General features: G+C 44.6%; 3 protein-coding genes across 4 annotated transcripts; 1 reads left to right on the top strand and 2 right to left on the bottom strand.

Annotated features, from left to right (window-relative positions):
* Window positions 1-137: 137 nt before the first annotated feature.
* Window positions 138-6,793, bottom strand: CIMIP4 (ciliary microtubule inner protein 4). The gene is made up of 6 exons (XM_062588554.1): window positions 6,538-6,793; window positions 3,956-4,031; window positions 2,671-3,314; window positions 2,015-2,162; window positions 642-752; window positions 138-436 (listed from the first exon to the last, which is right to left on the bottom strand). Exons 1-6 carry the CDS (start codon window positions 6,544-6,546, stop codon window positions 351-353), a joined length of 1,074 nt encoding a protein of 357 aa, XP_062444538.1. The 5' UTR covers window positions 6,547-6,793; the 3' UTR covers window positions 138-350.
* A 434-nt stretch (window positions 6,794-7,227) lies between these two features.
* On the bottom strand, window positions 7,228-16,243 carry LOC134147410 (thiosulfate sulfurtransferase). Its single transcript, XM_062588542.1, has 2 exons — window positions 15,370-16,243; window positions 7,228-7,714 (listed from the first exon to the last, which is right to left on the bottom strand). Exons 1-2 carry the CDS (start codon window positions 16,202-16,204, stop codon window positions 7,416-7,418), a joined length of 1,134 nt encoding a protein of 377 aa, XP_062444526.1. The 5' UTR covers window positions 16,205-16,243; the 3' UTR covers window positions 7,228-7,415.
* A 187-nt stretch (window positions 16,244-16,430) lies between these two features.
* MPST (mercaptopyruvate sulfurtransferase) lies at window positions 16,431-19,303 on the top strand. Of its 2 annotated transcripts, none has more exons than XM_062588573.1 (3): window positions 16,431-16,549; window positions 17,159-17,807; window positions 18,389-19,303. In XM_062588573.1, the coding sequence occupies exons 2-3, from the start codon at window positions 17,213-17,215 to the stop codon at window positions 18,685-18,687; spliced, it is 894 nt and encodes a 297-aa protein (XP_062444557.1). In that variant the 5' UTR covers window positions 16,431-16,549; window positions 17,159-17,212; the 3' UTR covers window positions 18,688-19,303. The 2 variants fall into 2 exon arrangements, with proteins under 2 accessions (XP_062444557.1, XP_062444550.1); XM_062588566.1 differs by lacking the exon at window positions 16,431-16,549 and adding an exon at window positions 16,564-16,657.
* The last annotated feature ends 1,801 nt before the right edge of the window (window positions 19,304-21,104 follow it).

Below are 21,104 nucleotides of genomic sequence, written 5' to 3'. Positions count from 1 at the left end.
TGGTCCTGCCTCATACATCCTACTCCACCTTATGTGGTGAGCAAATGAATTTCTATTTGGTCTCCTCTCATCACTTCATCCCTCTACCCTCTGCAGGGTGTGTATCTCACATCCCATTGAGGCTCAACTTACCAGTGACCAACAAAGCAAATTTCTTTTCCATATACATATATTTTCTCTGGCATTCCACTTCCAGAAGACTCCCTAACTGGGAAGAGAAGAGAGCACGACCAACACACCTGCTGTTGACACCTAACAAGCAATTGGCAGAAGGCTTATATGGAGGTTTATTAGATGGTTGAAGAAGAAGATCCCTTGTTGAAAGCAGTCCAATCCCTAACCTTATTCTTCTAAGGCTTGCCTTTGTTCTTCCCATATTTCTCTTCAAATGCTTTCTGCAGGTTAAGATTTAGGGCATTTTTCTGATGCCATCTCCCTGTAAAGAAGGCAAATCATAGTTCAGTTATAGTTCCCCTTCTAATAGTATTACTCCTCAGGGACCTTTCTAGCCGCAGAGCTCCTTTCTTGTGAAAATGCCAGTGTGCAGTCCCCCCATTTGCCCATACCCATTCTTTATCCTTGGCAGAAGCAGCACCCATCTCAGAAGTTCAACAACATATTTTTCCCGACAGAAGGCATACCTAGCTCATCAGTCCTCCTTCCATGCCAATTCTTTGGATCTCTGATTGCTTTCTGAATTACGTCAGGGGTGTATGAATCTTTCATCAAGCTTCTGCTCTCCAGTGGGCCACCTGCAAGGAACAGCAAAAGAGGAATAGTATGCAGAAATCACCCTACTGCAGGCCTGCAGGGGAGCCACATCAGCAATTTCAAAGGCACAGGAAAAGATGTGTATTGACTCCAGTATCTTTTATTAGATGTATGGCTAGGTGCTGAATAACAGCCTCACCATCACACAGGCAGGAGCTGTGTTTGCCAGTTTAACTGCTTTTCATTTTGAAATATGAGATATACATAGAGGGTACAGCATAGTACCATCTTTATTTGTATTCCAGTGCCCCTTCTTCACTCAAGTACCAACTTGATCTCCTTTTGAATCCCCTCATCCATGTGAATAACTTCCTACTCAATAGTACAGCTTCACAAAAAGCACTATCTTACCACTCAAGGCCTTCTTGAGCTCCTTTTCTGCCATAATTCTTACAGATAGCTCCCACTCACTAGACTCTGACTTTTCTGTTTACCTCAACTTTTAGCCATTTGGGGGGCTTTATTATCATCTCTCATCCCTTTTTACCTCCTTTTTTATTGTACCCTCTCCTTGATGATAATGACTTTGAGCTCCCTGGAATAAGATATCCTTCTCTCCTATGTGACTGCATAAAGCCCAGGACAGTGCGGTTTTCAATATTCAGCAAGTTTCCTAGGTATTGTCATGGAACATATTGTATAAGGACAGGAATCTGACTCATAGTGGTACATGATAAACTAGAAAAAGAGACATTTATTTCAGAGATTCTTGGATACAGTGGCAACAAGAATGTGATGAATGCTTTGTTCCTCGTATTTGCTTAAATGGAGAGATCGCTGGGGACTGTGGAAATATTTCAGACATTTCAGAAGACATGTGGAAATGGAAGACATTTCAGAACGCCATATTTCTAAAGGCTTTGATGAGAAAAAAAAGTCACTATTGGAATTGGAGGCAACAGGGGATTGGAACTAATAGGGGACTTCTGGTTGCAAATGCTGTCCATTGGGGAAGTCCAGGACATGGAGGATGGAGGCATGATAAAACTTCACTTTTCCTACCTTGACAAAAAAAGAGTGGAAGATGAGAAAAGAAAGGGATGGAATATGTAGAGAGAGAGGCTGTAACTTTTATTTCCTCAAGGGCTAAAGCCTGAAAGGAGTGCCATGGATGGAAAAAGCAAGAAGATGATGGACACCTTCAATCAGACCTCTACCCAAACCACTGCAGATGTTCAGGGCCCAAACCCAGCATAAATGGCCCAACTTTGAAGATCGAGCATAGGTATGTGCATCCCCTCACCTTGGAAGATATTTGACCTCAGATTAAAACCCAGCTGGTAGTAATCAGCAAAAGATGTAGAGGTCAGAGGGTTTTGCAGCATCTCAGTGCGGTCGCTGAGCCTTTTCTGCCCTATGATTAGTCCTGCTTTGCACAGAGCCTGCCGTTCCTGAAAATATGAACAACATGGAACCAGTTTCAGTTCATACTTCTTAAGTGCACCAAACTCCTTCTGGTATTTCCATCCTTGTATAAGTCTTTGAGCTATGACTAATATCCCTGATCCAAGTCTGTCCTTGAGTCAGTAGCCTCTATAGCCATTGTAACTGCACGGGCCAACTGACACTGGTGCAAATGGGTGCAAATTAGAAAGAGCTGACATTGTTTTGGCCGTGGACTGAGTCCTGGTACCACACTGCTTTGCCTTGTTGAGTTGGGACTCTGTTGCTGACTACAGAGACTACAGAAATGAAAGGGGAGGGGAAAATAAAATGAAAAAAAAGATGGGACAGGCTGTCTGTGGAATGTCCTACTACACCTCAGTGTGAATCCCAAATCTATTCCCCTAAATGTCATCTAGAAATAGCTTATATTCCACCCACTCAGCCCTCCTGCTACACCATAGAAACATCCCTCAACCTGCCTCAAAGGGCATACAAAACTGCTTCCTCCAGTACCTCTTCACTGCTGGTAAGTTCATCTGCACTGACAGACTTATATTTGCTGTTAGCATGCATTAAGGTGTTTTTCTTCTCCAGAAGAAGCTTCCCCTCTGCTTTCACATCTTGCCCTAATGATGCTAAGGACTCTTTGGCACTTAATCTGCAGCGGGTTTCCTTGGCCTCTTTGTAGCTGGCCTTTGTGGTCTTCTGGGGAGATCCAGGCACCCTAGACCCCAGTGTTCGGTGCTGGCCTGCTGGTGGTTCTTTGGCATTTGAGCTTGGTTTGTCTTCTGCCTCCTTCTGCCTGGACAGTGCAGAGAGGCGGAAACTGCTGTTCCTCCCTCTTAGTTCATGCCTCACTGCTGGGTCTTTCGTGGCAGAAGTATCTCCTCCTTCCTCTTCAAGTCTTCTTGAATGAAGATCTGTAATGGAGGAAGTTTTGGCCTGGAAACTCTGTTTGCTGTGGCTTTTATTCTGAACACACTTTGCAGAAGGAGATGTCTGATATCTGACAGATGTGGAGTTCTTTGTAACTCCCTGAGCTGATGGGCCTTTGGCGATCTTCCAAGAGGTTCTGCTGGAACTCTGTAGAGATGTTCTCCGGCTGCTGGGCCGTGAGCCTGCTGGAAGATGCTCCTTTCTCACTTCCCCAGGTTCCACTTAAAAGACAAAAGGAACAGTACAATGCATCTATTACTGTTTTGATGATAGGTAGTACCTTAAGTGAAGCTGGCAACAACCAAACATATCATGGTGTCATTGTCAGACAAAAAAAGAAGAATCAAGGGTCTCAAAGAGCAAAGGAAAAGAAAAATACCTAGCAGCACTATATCAAACTTCCTGCTCCCACTGAACCAGATGAATCCAGTTCCTAAGGATTCTCATATATTCTTGATAAATGATCATACACAGAAATGTGCAGGTAAAAATCTTGTGCTGAATGTGCACAAAAAGCTTTATCCTTTCTTACATTTAGGTGGCCCCTCCAAACATACACGAATGTGCACTGACAGCTTCTGCTATGCATTGGTATCTGTTGAGGAGTTTACAGCACAGCATTGGCTTTTTGCACCTGTTCAGGGAAGTAGCAAGACAAGTCCACCTGTAGGGGACACATTCTCAGAGGGACTGTAACCCATCAGCCCACAGACACATGGGATCCCCTGTCTGTATAGTTTTCACCCACATAGTGTACATTCGAATTTAGAGAATATAAAGAGAGGCAATGATAATTTCCCTCCTAAGCTGTGTTGCAAAGCAAGCTCTGAATAAGGGACAGTTTCTCTGCTACCTTGCTTACCTGATGAACTGCCAGCCAGCACAGAGTCACTTTTTGCCAGGTCAGGTGTCAGGGAAGCTAAGGCATGTGGCACCTCCTTGGAAGAGAAATAAATTCTGTGTCAGGCTCAGAGAAGGGAATGAAGAAGACTGAAGTCTTGCCCATCTGGTCATCTTTCTGAGATGTAGAATATTCTCAAGCAAATGTGGAATTTACCTCTCTAGATCAAGATAGGACTGTCCACACCAGACTGTATGGTTGGTCCTACAACCCATGATCCTTTCAGATTAAAAAACTGTAGTTCTGCAGGATTTGACATTAACAGCCTGCCTAGGACATGGTCAAGCAGTGCCTCTGAGGAATACTGAGCTGCAAGAATTTTTATAAGCAGTAGTGAAGAAACAGGCCAAAACAGAAAAAGAAATCAGTGAAAACTTCATTATCTATTCTGAAGCACCTACAGGCGCTTCAGTCGAGACTTCCATTCCCAGGCTGCAATGTGCAATTATAACAGTTCATTCCTTCCATGCTTTAAAGTAAAGCTAGACAAACATGGAGAGGAAGTATCGAACATAAAATGGCTGCATATGCAGCCATTGCTGAATATGCAGAGGAAGGGAGGTTTCTTCCCTGATTCTGGCAGTAACTATTCCCTGTATTGCTTTGCTGGCTCTGCTGATGTGATTGATCCAACACCTAACCCTTGCAAAACCAGCTCTTAGGTTCTGCCTGTCTCCTGTACTTAAAGGAAGCTTATGCCCTTTCATGCAGAAGGAAAGTCTGCATATCCTCAGTCCTATCCTGCTGCTGCTATTCCGTGCTCCTCATCCCAGCAGGACTCTGTAAGCTTAGCTCATGTGAAATCCATGATGGGTTACAACTAATGACATGGCCAATGATGGTGAATACAGTATTTGTGAACCTGCTGGCTCTGGCAGCAGTACAAATATTATTTTGATCAGGCAGGGATATATGTTTGCATTTGCTGAATTAGCTCATGATATGACATTTATGCTTACTTTCTGCTCTTAATGCTAGTTACTGGAAAAGAGACGGTCTGTTGGAGCAGGAATCCTACTGCTTTAAAGTTAACTCATAGGAATTCTCAGGACTGATTTGAATTGGCAGCTTGTGTTTTACACTGTACCAGCATTTTGCTATAGCATGTCTGATGCAATATTGGGATCCTGAAACTGGATTTACTCAATCAGTCTGGCTCCAAGACTCAGTGCTGCACGCTACAAAAATGTAGTAAGAGAAAATACCTCTTCCATAAAAAGACAAGGGCCACAAGAAATGTAGAGGGAAAGCCAGTGCATGGCTCATATGGTAGGATCAGCTTCTTTTCTGTATTGCTTTTAATCTCTTTTAAGGAGGAACCAAACATTTACATATGATTGCAGGAATCTGTTCCTAAATAAACTCCTGTTAATTCCCACCTCCTACATAGCACTAAAATACGGTCATTATTGTTACTATATCCAATGGAAAGAACTTTCTCTCCAGTCTGCTGTTGTAGAAATTCCTCTTCTCTCACTTCAATGCACCTCTTTTAATTCAGAATTTCTATATATAGAGGCAACATGCTAATATCTCAAATCCCTATCATTGATAACTTTCATTTCCCTAGTTCCTCCTAGACAAAACACCACTGAAGTTCTGCTGTAGTTCCTACCTTCTGGTTTGTAATTGGATTTGATGTTGTTATCACTGCTTATTGTTTGTTTTACTTTTGAGCTGTCCAAAGTCAAGGTGCTACCCTGAGATTCTGGTATCTTCATGCCAGGAAGGACTCTTAGATCATTCTACCATAGAATCAGTAAGGTTGGAAAGGACCTCTGGAGATCATTTAGTCCAACCCCCAAATGAGTGGCCTGTACAGGGATCGAACCTGTGACCTTGGCATTATTAGCACCACGCTCTAACCGACTGAGCTAATCCTAACCCCAAACTATGAGGCTGCCTGAATTTCTGCTGCTTTCACAGACAGAAGGGAAATCATATGCTTATAGTGCTAGAATCACAGAATCAGTAAGGTTGGAAGGGACCTCTGGAGATCACCTAGTCCAACCTCCCAAAGATTTCCTGGTGCTGGTTCCACTGGGGCTTGAACCCAGGATCTTCAGTGTGTAAAGCAGATGTGATAACCACTACACGATCCCTCTAACCATCCTCCTGGGTAACACTTAAACCAACTTTGCAGGCGACAATATGCAGACATACCAGAAAAGACATATCTTGGTCGAAGAGCTAAAAATAATAAAACTTATCCATTTTTTTCCTGAAAAAAAAAAGAATACATGTTTAGCCTAGCCCAAAACCCTCACCCTCACTTTCCTGACTTCTAGCCATCCAGACCTCCTCAGACAGGTGTAGGAATTGCTATGACTTTCTTACCAGTCACTAGATGTGGTCAAGAATGGTCTAATATGTCTTCCAAATCTGGCTTGGCCTTCAAAATAGGAGATCGCAGCAACTTTCTAGGCCTGAGAAGCCCCATGAATGTCAAAGTAAAACTGGATCTTTTCAGCTTTTTTTCATACTGAAGAAAGAATCTAGGTTTTAGCAAGAGGCAAAGCATCTTCCATTATCACTTCTCTCACCTGATTCATGGTCTCTGATGAGATGCCAAAGTTATTCTTACAACCAGGCAGGTCCTGCTGAAGTCCAGGTATGGAGGTGGAATGAAGGGTAAACACCAGAGACAGTTGCTAGGGAACAAGCCTCCCTCTATCTGTGAGCTGTAGTTACCATGGGAACCATAATAAACATGGCAGAGATCAAGGTCATCCTTATTGATTGAAAAAACAAGAAAGAGACTAAAAAACTCATGTCTCATAAAGCACCTGTGCCCATAAGTTCTCATCATGTAAGCAGGATTTCTTGGAGGCTTTCATAACACAAACATGATAATCAACAATATTGTTATTTTAGCATAACTGGGCCTCTTAGCATCTCTAAACACTTCCCACAGGCTCAACAAGTCCCCTCAGAGAGGTAAGGGAAGGTGCACACAATTTCCACAGCAGAAAAGAAGAGATGGTTGGTTGACTAAAGGTCTCACATTGAGTCAGTGACAGACAGAGCTCCTGTGTTCAGCATCCAGTGCTGTATGTTAGCTCCACACTCTTCCTCTGTTGTGTTACACCACGGATCTGAGCTCTCACCAGAACACAGGAATTTCTGAAAGCCTCCAGGGTGCAACTTTCCCTCATTTAAAAAAAGCTGCCTTTCACAGCCAGTACAAGGAGGTCACGGGCTACAGAGAACAATTAGAGATATTCACACTTGCATCATCTTAGCAGCAGATTTTATTCATTATGAGAAATTGAAAGATGGGATAAAAACTCTACTGATCATTCTTAGAAAAATTGACCAAATATAAACCACCATGTTTTTCCTATACTTCCACCTCCTCTTTCCCTCTGCTCTGAGCTGAAGACGGCTGCTAGATTCATTGCCCAAGGCAATAATTTTCCTTCTAGGCCTTGTTGCGCTTCAACTCAGAGACCTTGTACTGAGGTGGGGCACGATGGAACCACTCTGACCAGGAACCATCATAAACAGCTACATCAGGCTTGCCGCACAGGTAGGCTGCCAAGGCAATGTGGCATGCTGTGACCCCTTTGCGGCATGTAGCAGTCAGTGGCTTTGAGAGATCGACTTTTTTCTCCTGGAACATTTGTTGGATCTCCTCAAGACTCTTCTCATGGCCAGCTTCTGTTAGGAATGAGTGGAATGGTATGTTCACAGAACCGGGAATATGACCAGATTCCAGCCCTGCAAGAGTAGAGAAGAAAAGGAAATGTTAGCAGGGAGGAGTTAATGTAGGTGATGAGAGACACCTACAAAAACAACATTAAAGAGAGACATCACTGCAGGTGCTCCTAGTCTCTCTCTTCAAGATACTCATTTGTTTCAAGTGATGATGAAGATGCAAAACAGTACAGTGCTAAGAAGAGGAAGATAAAGATTATTTGGCACTGCTGAAGTCAAATCTTCCAGGATATTTAGGGAACTATTACCCCACTGCAAGCAATGGGCAGTAGGAATTTAGAGGCTTTGGAAGACCTAAATGTGACAAGAATCAAAGAACCAACCCAGGAAAGATCCTAACAAAGACATTAATGAAAATTGTGTAAAGAGAAATGTTGCAGGATATTTTCTGGCCTTTTCCAAGTATGTCTGCTGTCTACAGCAGTGTAACAGAACTCTCAGAAACAAAAAAAGTGGCTCATGTGAAATTTGTAAAAGTAGTTCCCTGTTCACAGTTTATTCTTGTGTCACCATAAGATCCTATTTCAGAACAGTAAAGCAACCTTAAAGCCAGACATATTACTGTTGAGAAAGCCATCTCAGGGCAACAGGGTCAGAGAAGTGTGAATTTAGATTCTGTATCACATTTTATCTACTCCTTGGATGAAATCAGCATGGGTTCTGTTTTTCTGTTGATATAACTGACCACTTTTGGCAAGCTGAAAGCTGGATCTCAACAATAAAGTCTTTAGAGAGAAGCAGAAATAAAAATGTGATGGATAAGATTTTCATCATGCCCTTGAAATTCAAACTCTGTCGCTATAGGCATAATCAAAATCCATTACACTCAAAGGAATTTTTACCAATGATTTGATAGGCTTTGAATAAAGTCTCCATGGAGCAGGAAATATTAAATATTAGGTTTAAAATGCATTCCAGGGACTAGTCCTAGCTAGGTTTGAACCTCTAAGGAGAGAACCCTGTGAAAGTTTCACAGAAACAGTAATCTCTGTTTCATTAAGAGCTTTCAATTTGCCCCAAATGTCAACAGGCTAACTGATTTCAGGAGATGGAGGAGAGATTGGGGCAAAGAACCTTTGTCAAAGCCAAATGATTAAAGTATATTTAGTCAGAGACTGGCTTTAGATGTCATAATGACACTGCAGTTTCATCACTCCTGGAGACCACATCATAACAGGAAGACAGGGTTTCGGAGAATCATGAGTAGGTGATTTTTGCATAGCAGAGCAAAGACTGAGACCTGCCCTGAGTCAGTTTCACAAAAGCTCTCCCAGATGGACCCTGTTTGCCTCTTGATTCACCCACTCCCAGTGTCTTGGTAATCTAACACTTCTGTCCACTAGCCATCTCATGTGTCCCTCAGGAGCATTCAGCATTTCAGGGAAAAGTTAGGAGGACAACTGCTCCGACTTCTGGCTGTGTTTGGAGTTTATGTTAAAATAGGCAGTGTTTTGGACTGGTAGTTTCATCACATGTTTTTTTTTCCAGTTCCAGAAAACAACAGCTTATCAGTTCCTGTCTTTGAAGTACAGATAATTGCAAAAACCACTGTCATTAACACAGCCTCTGTGTGACAGAGGGAGAATTAAAAAAAAGAAAATAGAAAAATAGGAAGAAAAGGAGGAGTGTAAGAAAACCTTTTTCACAGTTCTCAGAATGCACATGATCTTACCGGGAAAACAATTACAGACCTGGGTTAAGCTATCATTTTTCCAGAGTCAATGGTCCTGATTCTCTGCTTTGCTGAGGGATTTCTGCTAGCCTCTGCTGCAGTACTAATAATCACACCAACACAGACAATTCCACAGAACAGCGGTCTTAAACTACCCCTCCATCCTAGAGCACAGGGGAAGCATATTGAGACCAAGAAGGCTTGCAGCTGAACTAAGAAGCCTCAGCTCTTACCAGAAGAAGCTTGCTGGGCCACTGATTCTCTTCTTAACTGTTCCAGGCCCAATGTTCACAAGAGCTTTTCTAGACTGTTCACACATCTTACAGTGGGGAGCACAGGAGAACGAATTATATCCCTCCCCTCTTACTGGAGACCACAAATCTTCAGTTACAAGCTGAGCAGATCTGAAAAGAGCAGTCTCATTTTAACGCATTTTTGTCTCTGACCAATAGGGATATTTCTTTGCTCCAAATATTTGAAAGTCTGTTGGAGCCAGAAAGACCAGTGCTTGTGGTCTGTGAGTGAAAAATAGGAAATTCTGTGGAAATAGCATTTGTTCATGTATGTGGGTGTTCAGCTGAAAGAACTAGCTGACATTGCATAACTGCAATCACTTGGACTGCTTACAATCTAGTAATCTTGAGTGGTAGAGGAAATCTTATCAGCTCACTCCACGCTAGGACAAGAGCAGAAAAACACAAGACCGGAAGGCAAGACTGGACATAGCTGGGATCTGGAATGGGGAGAGGATACATCCACTCCTACCTCACATAATACAGAGGATACTCCATGCCAGGTTCACTTAGTCACACTTAAAAACTCCAGGAAGGAATCCTAGAGTTACAGAGCCTTGCTCCCAGCTATTACAGTAACCAGGTTAAAGGCTCCCTCTCATAAAGTATCCATCTCAGAAACAGTTAGAATCCTTGCCATAAGCCCTCCCACGGAGACACCACCGTGCTCAAATAAGGAGGAACATTCATTTCCAAATTAAGTGTGTCGTGGTCAGTCCATATACCATTTATCCTTGAGCTAACATTGCCCTTTGTCTGAAACAACTTTTTTTCATTTCTGGTTTCACTTCAATATATTTATGGGAAGTACTCAGCACTTCCATCAGCCATCAGGCCCTTAGCCTAAACCCAATAAGGTTTGGTTAGATACGCTCTTCACTGCCTCGGCCACCCTAGAATCAGTTCTAGGTGACCACCAGCCTTCTGAAGTGGTGCTTCCTGGCACCTTGACTGATAGATAGAAGGTTTATAATTGCTCTTTTCAAGGCCAAATCACATTTTGTGGCTCTTGCAATTAACTAATTCACCCAATTCTTACTCTCTTCTGTTGCTTCCAACTATGGGACCTCAGCTTGTAACAGAAACGCCTGCAGCAAAGTATTTAATGCAACTAGGTATTCAGCCTTGCTCTCTGTAGTACTATACCTACTACCATTTTTATCACTCCAGTTGGTTAGGTTATCCCATATTCTGCATATGATCATTTAAACCTCCCCAAGGCTATGCCAGCTGTGCATTTCAGTAGTGCTGCCCTATTTTCAGTGCCCTGATGATTCACAAGAATACGAAATAAAACACAGAAGCCCAATGACTGGACTCTGCTGATAACTCCTGCCAGCCTAATACATCTGCTTTCAGCATAAGCTGCTCTTATCTCCCTGCCTTTATCTCACCCCCCTTTCTGTCGGCCCTCTTCTCACAATAATAAATGTCTATTTAATATTATGTACAAAGTACGCACGTCCAAATGGATCAAATCTACCCCACACAGCTCCTTCCAATGGCCAAAAGAAAGGATCAGACAGGCATGCATGTTCTCACCTCTCTTAACTGGCAAATCAATTTAATTATCAAAGAAACATAGCCTTTAGTTGCATTGTAAGTTTAACAAAGTATAGTATTCCATTTTGCCTCCAATTCAAATACTTTTTCTTTAAGTTTTTTGAAAAGTCTTCCAGTCTATCAGCATTATGCTAATAGATTAATAGCTACCCGGATTGTACTGTACTTCACATCCAAAATATGAATACAAGCTTTTCTAGTGTTTTTACCCTACAGAACCATACTCTAATGTGAGCTACTTAATAAAAGTCTTTCCTCATGGACTTGCAGTGTCACATGACCAATTTTCAACATGTATTTGGAATGGAGATTGTTTGCCTGATGGATTTGAACACAGGGATACTTTTTTATTGACTGTTTAAAAATGATCGTTTCCACTTCTTTCCCTTTCTTCTTACTATTCCTCTCCCAATTCTATAGACTTCTTCAGAAAAAAACAGTAGCAGAGTCTGGATAGATAAAAAAAATCTTTCATCTTCAAACCCTGCTAACTCCATAGCAACCCCATTTATTCTTTCTTCCCTTGTTTTCTTTTATTCATTTTGCTGCAACAGCTTTTGTTATTTGTTTTAATTCCCTTTGCCAAGTCTCACTCAGCTTGGCTTCTGGCAATTCTCCCTCACACTTCGTAACCTCTAATATGTGATCTTCTATGGTGTTTAATCCGCTTTTCCACATTTGTTAGGCTCTCTGTTTAAATATCACTGTCTTTTATTATTCACTATTTATCTAGCTAAGACTAGAGCTCTTTATTCTCTAGAATTCTCTAGAATTTTCCTTTTGACTTTGATAAAAGCCCAAGCGGACTTTCTTAGTCAAAGAAGCTAAAGAGATCAAAATCAAGTAAAAAAATGAAAGATGTGTCTTGTATATATTTAACTCCTTGAGGTTTTGGAGTCAGCTGACTATAAACAGTTGTTCCCCACCAATTACCCCTCCATTGTCTCCTTTTTTATCTTTCTCTTTCATTCAAATTATATGTCTTGGAATTGACCATTAATGATCTCATGGAACCGATCATAAACTCACTGGAAAGAACACTTTAAGCCCAGTCCTGGCCAGCTACCTGCAAGATCCTGGCAGTTAGATCCATATGCCTTTGCTACCAATGTTAAAATACTGTAGATTGTTAGGATAAGTCAATTCTTTATGAACTGGTATGGGCACAGTGCAGATCCTAGTGGCTGATGTTTGTCAAACTTGTCACAAAGATGAACATCTTTGGATTGCAGGCTTATATGAGATGAAACAGACTCTTACAAAGTCTCTCACTCTCCATGTCATGCATAGGGTATTCCTTCATGTAAACAGTGGAGCTAGTCAGTTCAGACTGTACATCCTGCTTACAGAAGAGAGGGAAGAAGTAGCAACATGTCATTCTCACTCTGCCATTGAATATTGAAGCAGAGCAAAAGCTGTATTTGTGGGGCAGGGTGCACATGAAAGCCGGAAAAACAAGAAAAGCCTGAAGAGTAGTATATGTGCAAGGAAGAAAAGGATGGCTCATGGGCTGAGGCCAGTGAAAAGGAAAAATAAAAATAGCTGGAAGCCCATTATGAAACTTAGGGTTTGTCTTCTTTTTCAGATGAAAGATTTCTTGTCTGTCTCCCTTTCCAGTTGTCTTTAAAGGAATTTGGAAATTGCCATTTATTCTGTATGCATTTGTTCAATCTGTATTTCTTGTTTCGTATTTTATATGCCAAATACTCAGAGGGAGTCAGCACTGCCACCCTCATAATTATTTTTTATAAACTGCCCCAATCAGTGGGGATTGCCTCAATTCAAGCTGGTTTCCTGGATCTGTACCCTACTGTGCCTGAATGGACATGCCCTTGTAGACCCCAGTCTGGCCTCTGCTGAATCACAGGCAGTGAGCAGAGCTGGGCCTGCGTTTGCTCTGTATTTGACAGTTCATCCAGTAACATGCCACTTAAACCACTCTGTACATAGCTCAGAGTTGCACATCTGAGGAGCTCATTCCAGCACAAACACCTAAGCTTCTTTTTCATCCAAAGCAATGCCTATATTTAAGAGCTATGAGACCTGACATAAAGATACATCCATCTTTCTCCATCCCCTGGCAACCTGTGCAAGCCTCCTTGAACATCTGAAAATTAACCACATAGTTTGGCTTATCTTAAACACCACAACAGAGATCTGACCCCCCACAAGATAGCTGCTGCACAGAAATAAAACAGGGGCAGCTAATTCCTACCATAAGGAGTTTGAAAACCAAACAGAGTAAACTGAAATTAGTCTCTTCTAGAGATGAAGATCATGGAAGTGGAGAGATTAATTGACTTAATTAGAAAGTTAAGAGCTGAGGCAATAATTAAACTGAAATCACATGAGAACACAGCAAGTTCTTTAGCCTCAAGACCATTCTTCTCTTCTAAATTGCATACAGCATTTCTCCTCCCTGATTGGATGACCTCTGTAATTAATCAGCATTGATTTCAAATTGTTCTTTTAGGTATAAGCACTGCCTTTTACCCACTGATGGCTGTTGTGCAGCTATTGGCTAGCTTGGTTTAGCAAGCTGTCAAGCTCTTGGGGAATGAGCATCTGCAGCCGGAATGCTTATCTTGCTGGATGTGCTCCAGGAAGCAAAGCCGGACCACCACAAATAAACTGTTCCACACTGACTCATTTCAAAGGAAAAATCTGTTTTCAAGACATTGTCGAAGCAACAGGATTTGTCATCTAGTAACAACTCCCACTTTGGGGCAGAGAATCTCCTAGTAACAACTCCCACTTTGGGGCTATCAATTCCCAGCAAAGAGCACTTTATTCACATCTTAAGGTTAAAATTCAAGGTTCACTTTGATGGGCTATAGTAGGTGAAGAAACAGAATGAGCAATAAGCCTAACTCCCCATCCTTCCCTGCGCTGCAGGGTACCCTCCATCACTCCCACTAACTCTCCTGCCTTTTGCATTCTGTAGCACAGGTCAAGTGTGCTTGGGTATTCACAGTGAACTGTGAACAGTTTATGTGAACCATGTGTACAGACCCATTACAGCCAAGCAGTGCGGAGGTTTGTCCATAGGAATTTATTTCAAGATCAAAATCTCAGAGCTTGTTATCTGTGGGACAAGACTTCCACACTTAATGGCTGTAGAGCAGTATATACACAATAAAACCCCCAGCTGTAAGGCCAAAGCACAGCATGGCCACAGAATCACAGAAGCCTGTTGTACATCCACTCCTATGGAAGGGAACTCACTCAGATCAAGTAACTGTAGTCGGGCTTGGTTTTGTTTCTTATACTCTGTATTTTTAAACTGTGTCTGTGACTGTTTTGGAGGGGAGGTTATTCTGTAATATATCAACCCTTAAATTTCACAGTAACAGACTCCCTTAACAATCAACTCAAATTTCATTTCAGGAGCGCTGCTTTATTAGCTGTCCCCACTGCGCAGCATTTCTCCCACCTCAAATGCCTCCATGTCCAGTATTCCATCAAGGTAACAAAATCCTGTGTTTCTGTCACCTGAGGCATCCAGAAGAAAGAAGGGGACAGCTCATATGTTTGTGAAAGGTTTGAGGCTTTACTTCCTTTAGCTAGTTAGATTTATAGCGAAGAGCCAAAGGACAAAGATCAAGTTAAGCAAATTTTCTACTAGCTAGGAATCAGAGAAAAGAGAAAAACATCCTTTGGGTTACAGTATTGCCTAAAACAGCCTGGGCTTTTGTTGGTTCATTAAGTGAGGTGTCTGTATGAATACTGATAGTTTGTGTACATCTGTTAGTGTTAGATAGGGCCCTAAACAACCCTCTGGAAGCTCTTATGTCCCATGTTTGCATTGTCTGATTAACTTCTGCAGGGTGTGGGATGGAGGATCCTGGAGCCAACTAACTGCAGACTTCACAGTATTTCCTCTCCCCTATTATTTCCTCCTGCAGCTTTACAACCAACTTCAAGAAAAAAAAAATGCTGGGAGTGCATGGGGATCTGAATGCTCAACTGTAGATCCCTTAGCATGCAAATAAATCAAGGGGTTAGGCACTGGTGTGGCTGTACACTGGAAAAATATGTTTGATGGCCGACATGAGTTGTTAGCCTAGGCTGACATCAACAATCATTCTGCTCAGTGCAGAGGGCAGGTCCCGTTCCTATTTTCTTTTTACCTTGGTCTAGTTCGGTCCCTCGGAATCGGCCCTCTGGGCGGGAATCCACCACCTGGAACTGCCGGGAACTCAGGTTCTCCATCATCTCCTCAAAGGTCTTCAGCAGGGCTTTATTCAGCGTGGCCTTGAAGACTGCCGGTGCCGGCTGGCTGATCTCTGCCGTCACGGGGTGGCCCTCCTTCACCCAGTTCTTGAAGCCGCCGTTCAGCACGGAGACATCTTTATGCCCAAAGGCCCGGAACATCCACCAGGCACGGGGGGCGTAGAAGGTGCCCAGCTTGTCCCCATCGTACAACACCACGTGGGTGTCATTGCTGATCCCCAGGTGTCCCACGTAGTCGGCGAAGTGGGCCTCGCTGGGCAGCATGAAGTCGTACGGGGACGACTTGTCCCTGCACTCCTCAATGTCAAAAAACGATGCTCCAGGGATGTGGCTCTCCTTGAACTCCTGCCGGGCGTTTCGCTCCTGAGGCGGGTACCAGGAGGCGTCCAGCACCCGCAAGCTCGGCCCGACCCGCTGGGCCCGGATGGCCTCTGAGAGCCATTTTGCGGTGACCAGGGCCTTGGAGAGCACCTGCGACGCCATGTCGGGGGCCGGGGTTGTGCCGGGGCCGGCCAGGCCCCGCTCCCGGCCTCCTGGCACCCGGCCCCGGCCAATCAGTCGGCACGGGAGGGACGGGCTGGCGCCCTCTCCCTCCCGGGAAACGTGCTCGTTTGCCTCTGCAGGGTCGCGATGGCTCCTTTCCCCTAGCAGCAGCCGTGGGCCTAAGTGGCTGGGTGGAGTGAGGGGGCTCGGCGCCCCGCTGCTGTCCTTCCCTTGCCCCCCTCCCCCCATTTCTGCAAGGCGGGGAGGGGGCGCGGAGCGGGGGGGGCGACACCGGCCTTCCCCGACCGAGCGGGCGGGCGGGCAGGGGACGAGGGCGAAGGCGCAGCCCGGGCCTGGGGGGCGCCTTGGGGGACACACAAAATGGCGGCGGCGGCGCGCTAGTCCCTGCGCCGCGGGCAGCGGCGGGGAGGGGAAGGGTGGCCCGGGACCAGCCCGAGGAGGCGGGCAGGGGCGGGCGGCGCGGCCCGGGACCGGCCCGCATGGGCGGGCTCTGGCTCCCGTCTCCCGGCGGCGGCCATGGCGGGCGGTAACTGAGTGAGGGCTGGTGCGGCTCGGCTGGGTCCCGGCGCGGAGGTATGGGGCGGCGCGGCCCGGACGCCAGCTGGCCCCTCTCCTTCCCCGCGGAGAGGAGCCGCGGCGAGGGGGATGTCCCGAGGCAGCGGGAGGGCGGAGAGTCATCCGGTAGGCTGTGTCCCGTGAGGGCCCTCCGGGCCTGGCCTCGGCTTGAAATGGTCTCCCGAGGGGGGTGAGAGCGGTGGGGCAGTGCAGGGCAAAGCCCCCCGCCTGAGGGGTCTGCCCTCACCCTGGGGGCGGCTCCATCCCCGCCTCCCGCTTGGAGGCTGTTCCTCAGGGACCTGGAGCAGGGGTTCGGGGGGACTTGGGGCTGCCCCGCTGCCCTCTCACTGCCCTTAGCATAGCTGAAGGTTTCTGGATAGGGGGGAGCAAGGGGCAGGACTCTGCCGTGGCAGCTTCAGAGAGTGCAGGGTTTGGGCTGAGCTCTGTGAAACTCATTACTCTGGACTGGACTGGAGCACTTCAGACCTCTCACTGTAGACATAGCCATGCTTAGTATGCTAAGTATGGACACAGGCCAGAAAGTATTTGGCCTCAGAATACATCTTTGTCTTGTTGCTTTCCATAAAGCTGATCTCTAATTTACAGCTTGCTTTCTTTTGCAATCAGGTGAGCTCAGACAAGCCCCAGAGATCACATAACCTTGGCCAGAAATCAGGAGCAATGTCGCAGCAACTCCTCTACCGTGCTCTGGTGTCTGCAAAATGGTTATCAGAAGCCATCAGGTCCCAGCAAGCTGGACTGGCCTTGAGAATTGTGGATGCATCTTGGTATTTGCCAAAGATGAACCGTGACCCAAAGCGGGAATTCGAGGAGCGCCATATCCCTGGTGCAGTTTTCTTTGACATTGACCAGTGCAGTGACCGTACTTCACCATATGATCATATGCTGCCCAAGGCTAATGACTTTGCTGAGTATGTGGGGAAGCTGGGTGTGGGGAATGATTCCCATGTTGTCGTGTATGATGGCAGTGACCAAGGTCTTTTCTCTGCACCCCGGGTGTGGTGGATGTTTCGGGCCTTTGGACATGAAGCAGTTTCCCTTCTAGATGGTGGCCTGAAGAACTGGCAGCAAGAGGGGAATCCACTGAGCTCTGGAAAGAGTCAGGTAGCTCCCTCTGAATTCCACGCCTCCTTGGACAAGTCCATGGTGAAAAGCTATGAGGACATCATAGATAACTTGGATTCCCACCGCTTCCAACTAGTCGACGCACGCTCTGCAGGACGGTTCCGGGGAATAGAGCCTGAGCCCCGAGATGGTAATATGCCTGCTGAGACACTGGCATCCTAAGCAGTGGCTTAATTTAGGGTGCCCTCAGGCTTGACTTCTGTAGAGACAGTGAAGGGAAATACAGTTGTCCCTGTCTTTCTGGCTCTTTTACTAGCTAGTACTGTTTTTAGTTGAAAACTGACTTAGAAGTGGGGAAAGCTGTGTGTCCTTTCTCACAAAGGATTGGGGTGGGGAAAACAGCATTCATACACCTCAGAAATATTTATTAGTCTCTTAATGTACTGGTACTACTTTCCCCTCAGAACTTGGGAAGGTTCTTCAGTCAGTGACTGCAGAGGAGATTGCTCTGATGCAAGGGAGGAAGAGAACTTCATGACAGGTTTCTCTGACTAACTAGTAACCTGAAGGTTGGAGCCATCATTCCTGAGGGCTGTGCATCTAATCAATAATGGTTGTCAGTAAAGTAAACTTTAACAAAAAGAAAATTATTTATTTTAGCAAAATATATCAAAAAATAAATGTTTGTCCAGTGAAACAGAGAACAGGTTTTGCAACGGACTCCTCCCGGGTGGCAGAGGTTAATTCCTGTCTGTATTGCTTTTCCTCCAGGAATTGAGCCTGGTCATATCCCTGGGTCCCTGAGCATCCCCTTCACCGATTTCCTCACAGAGTCTGGCTTAGAGAAGACTCCTGAGCAGATCCGCAGTCTGTTTCAGGCGAAGAAGGTGGACCTCTCAAAGCCATTAGTAGCTACGTGTGGCTCTGGGGTCACTGCCTGCCATGTTGCTCTGGGGGCATACCTCTGTGGCAAACCAGATGTCGCTGTGTACGATGGGGCCTGGGTGGAATGGTACATGCGAGCACAACCTGAAAATGTTATATCTGAGGGAAAGGGGAAGACATTGTAGTAAGTTGCTCTCTCCAAGATGTGCAGATAATTTGCCTTGAAACAGGATTTGGAATAAATGGATTTAGCATTCCTTATTGAGGTAAGTGTCATAAGGTGAAGGTGTTGGGTAACAAAGATGGGTACATGGTGTTTTAGGCACCTTCCCCTGACACTACTGTGATGGAGCATAAAGATGACGTCTCTTACAGTATCAGATGGAAGGGAGAGAGTGCTGGTAGCAGTGTGGGGAAGTAATTGAGTCAAGGCAGCCTCATGACTCAGGACATTCCACCATGTTTACGCACAGGATGGTCATACTTGTGTAACTGCGTCTCATGATCGTGTTCTTTTCCTGGCTGTGAGTATCTGGATGCCTGTGTCCTAGAATCCACCCATGTGGGTAATGTTTTTTTTGAGCACAAAGCCTAAGGAAAAGGCGTAGCCATTGTAGGAGCAACTATGGCTTCTAGTTTGGCACTTGATGAAGTTAGAGGTTGGTCAGGATTTCTTATTGTGCGTGGAATCTTAACTGCAATGTATGCTTAGCTGATTTTTTACCCTGATGACTCCAAATCCTTTTTTAATAATAATAAAAAAATGAGATTAAAAAAGATTAAATAAATGTGTTTCAAGGCCTTTCTGCTGAATGGAGCATATGTGGGTGTTGCTTGAGTATTAGTCTTTCTCATAAAGTCATTTTTTAATGGGAGCACCTTTTCTGATGATTCAAGTGAGATAGTTCCTTCTTCCTTGAGTAGAATGACTTTTTCTTTCCCTTGGCAAGCTCTGTGGCCCAAGAAAGGCGACAAGTAGCTCTGTCAGGACACTGCCACTTTATTCCTCCCAGTCTTTTGCCCATTTACTTTTTGGCATAAAATGGAGTTACAGCTCTATTCTTCAAAGACTGGATACCAGCTCACATGGTGAGAGTTGGGTTGCATTAGTGTTGCTATTCCTTCCATAAGACAAACCGTACGTCCTTAAATAGCTTGGGGGGAACTGGAACCTACAGAGCAATAACCCCAAATGGCAGGCATTTTTCCCCAGGATCATTGTCATGTATTTGAGAACCAAAATATCCCTAAGTATCCCTGCCAAGGTTGTTCAACAATTTCTTCTCTTTTCTAGGGGATGTAATGGATACTTACTGTTACAGCTTTACAGGGTCTTCTCCTTGCCAGTGAATACAAAGGCTAGATCCTAATCCACTGGAGAGCTTTATTCTTTATATTTCTTTAGGCCAAGGTTGCCTGGAGCCCTGGCTGCTTCCTGGGCCTGGCTTGCATGGACATGAGCTCTCTTTTTGCAAATTTCTTCTGGTTCCATTGTTCAGATGATTTCTTCCTCTGTCCTCTGCAGTGCTACATAATTCCTAATCCTTTTCCCCCCCATTTCCAATAACTGAAACATTCACTTCCCCTACATCGGTTCAGTCTAATAACCTTGTTCTTCAGGGACTTTCAGATGATGTTACAGCAAGCCCTAGGTATACTGAGCACACTGAGGGCTGAAATGAGTGACTCTGTAGGTGGCAATGCAAGAAACTCACAAATCTGGCTAAAATTAATCTTTATTTTTGTTGGTTTACATTTGTCTCTTTGTACTTAGACTCGCCCAAAAGCACTTCTTCTGCAGGTCAAAAATGCCCTGCAAATTGTGAAGACTTCAGTTCTGGATCAGTTTGTGGTCCAATAGATGGTTTAGTTTTCTTCTTCCTGATAGAGAAAAGTTTTCTGTTCCCTTATTTTGTGAAGTTCCCTGCCCATGTAACGGTGTTTTTAAAGGCTGGTAGCAACACTTCGCTTTATTTCATGTTGGGTAATTTTCCAGCAACTGTTTCCTGGGGATGAAAGGGAGGAACTAGCTAATATGTCACATAAGGTATCTGACTGCAATCTTTAACCATGGGTACTTTAAAAAATAGCTGTTTAGGGGTGACTGGCTGGGAGTAAGCAAGCGGTTTTAAACACTCTGTGAAGGGGCTTCCCAGTCTGAGCAACAGCACACTGCTTTTGAGACAGCTTAAGTTTTAAGATGTCTGTATGGATAGCATTTTCTAGTAAGAGTTCCTGTAGCAGGGACTGGCTTGTGACATCTTTTTGATTCAAGATTTCTAGGTTCTCCCACTATCAGCCAAGCTAAGAGTCTTTCACTGATAGGTCGTTAGGGTTTAACAGCCTCTGTGTAGCTGGGAGATGAGGCAGGTTATGTCAATATGTGGTCAAACTCCTATACTCACGCAGACAATGATTCAAGAATGCTGCCACTCCTCTGTTTCTCCAGGAAGTTACTTACTAGGGAAAATTTATGATTTCTTTCAGACTTCATTCATCATTTCCAGTGGATGCATGTGGCTGGCTTCTGCTCTTGTGCCTCCAGAATGTCTGGCCCACTGCAATACAGCTCTAAGCACTGTGTTTCCTTTTGGGACACAGC

Source organism: Rhea pennata, chromosome 1 (genome assembly GCF_028389875.1).
Source record: "Rhea pennata isolate bPtePen1 chromosome 1, bPtePen1.pri, whole genome shotgun sequence".
Taxonomy (NCBI): domain Eukaryota; kingdom Metazoa; phylum Chordata; class Aves; order Rheiformes; family Rheidae; genus Rhea; species Rhea pennata.
This window is presented reverse-complemented; position numbering and strand designations above follow the sequence as displayed.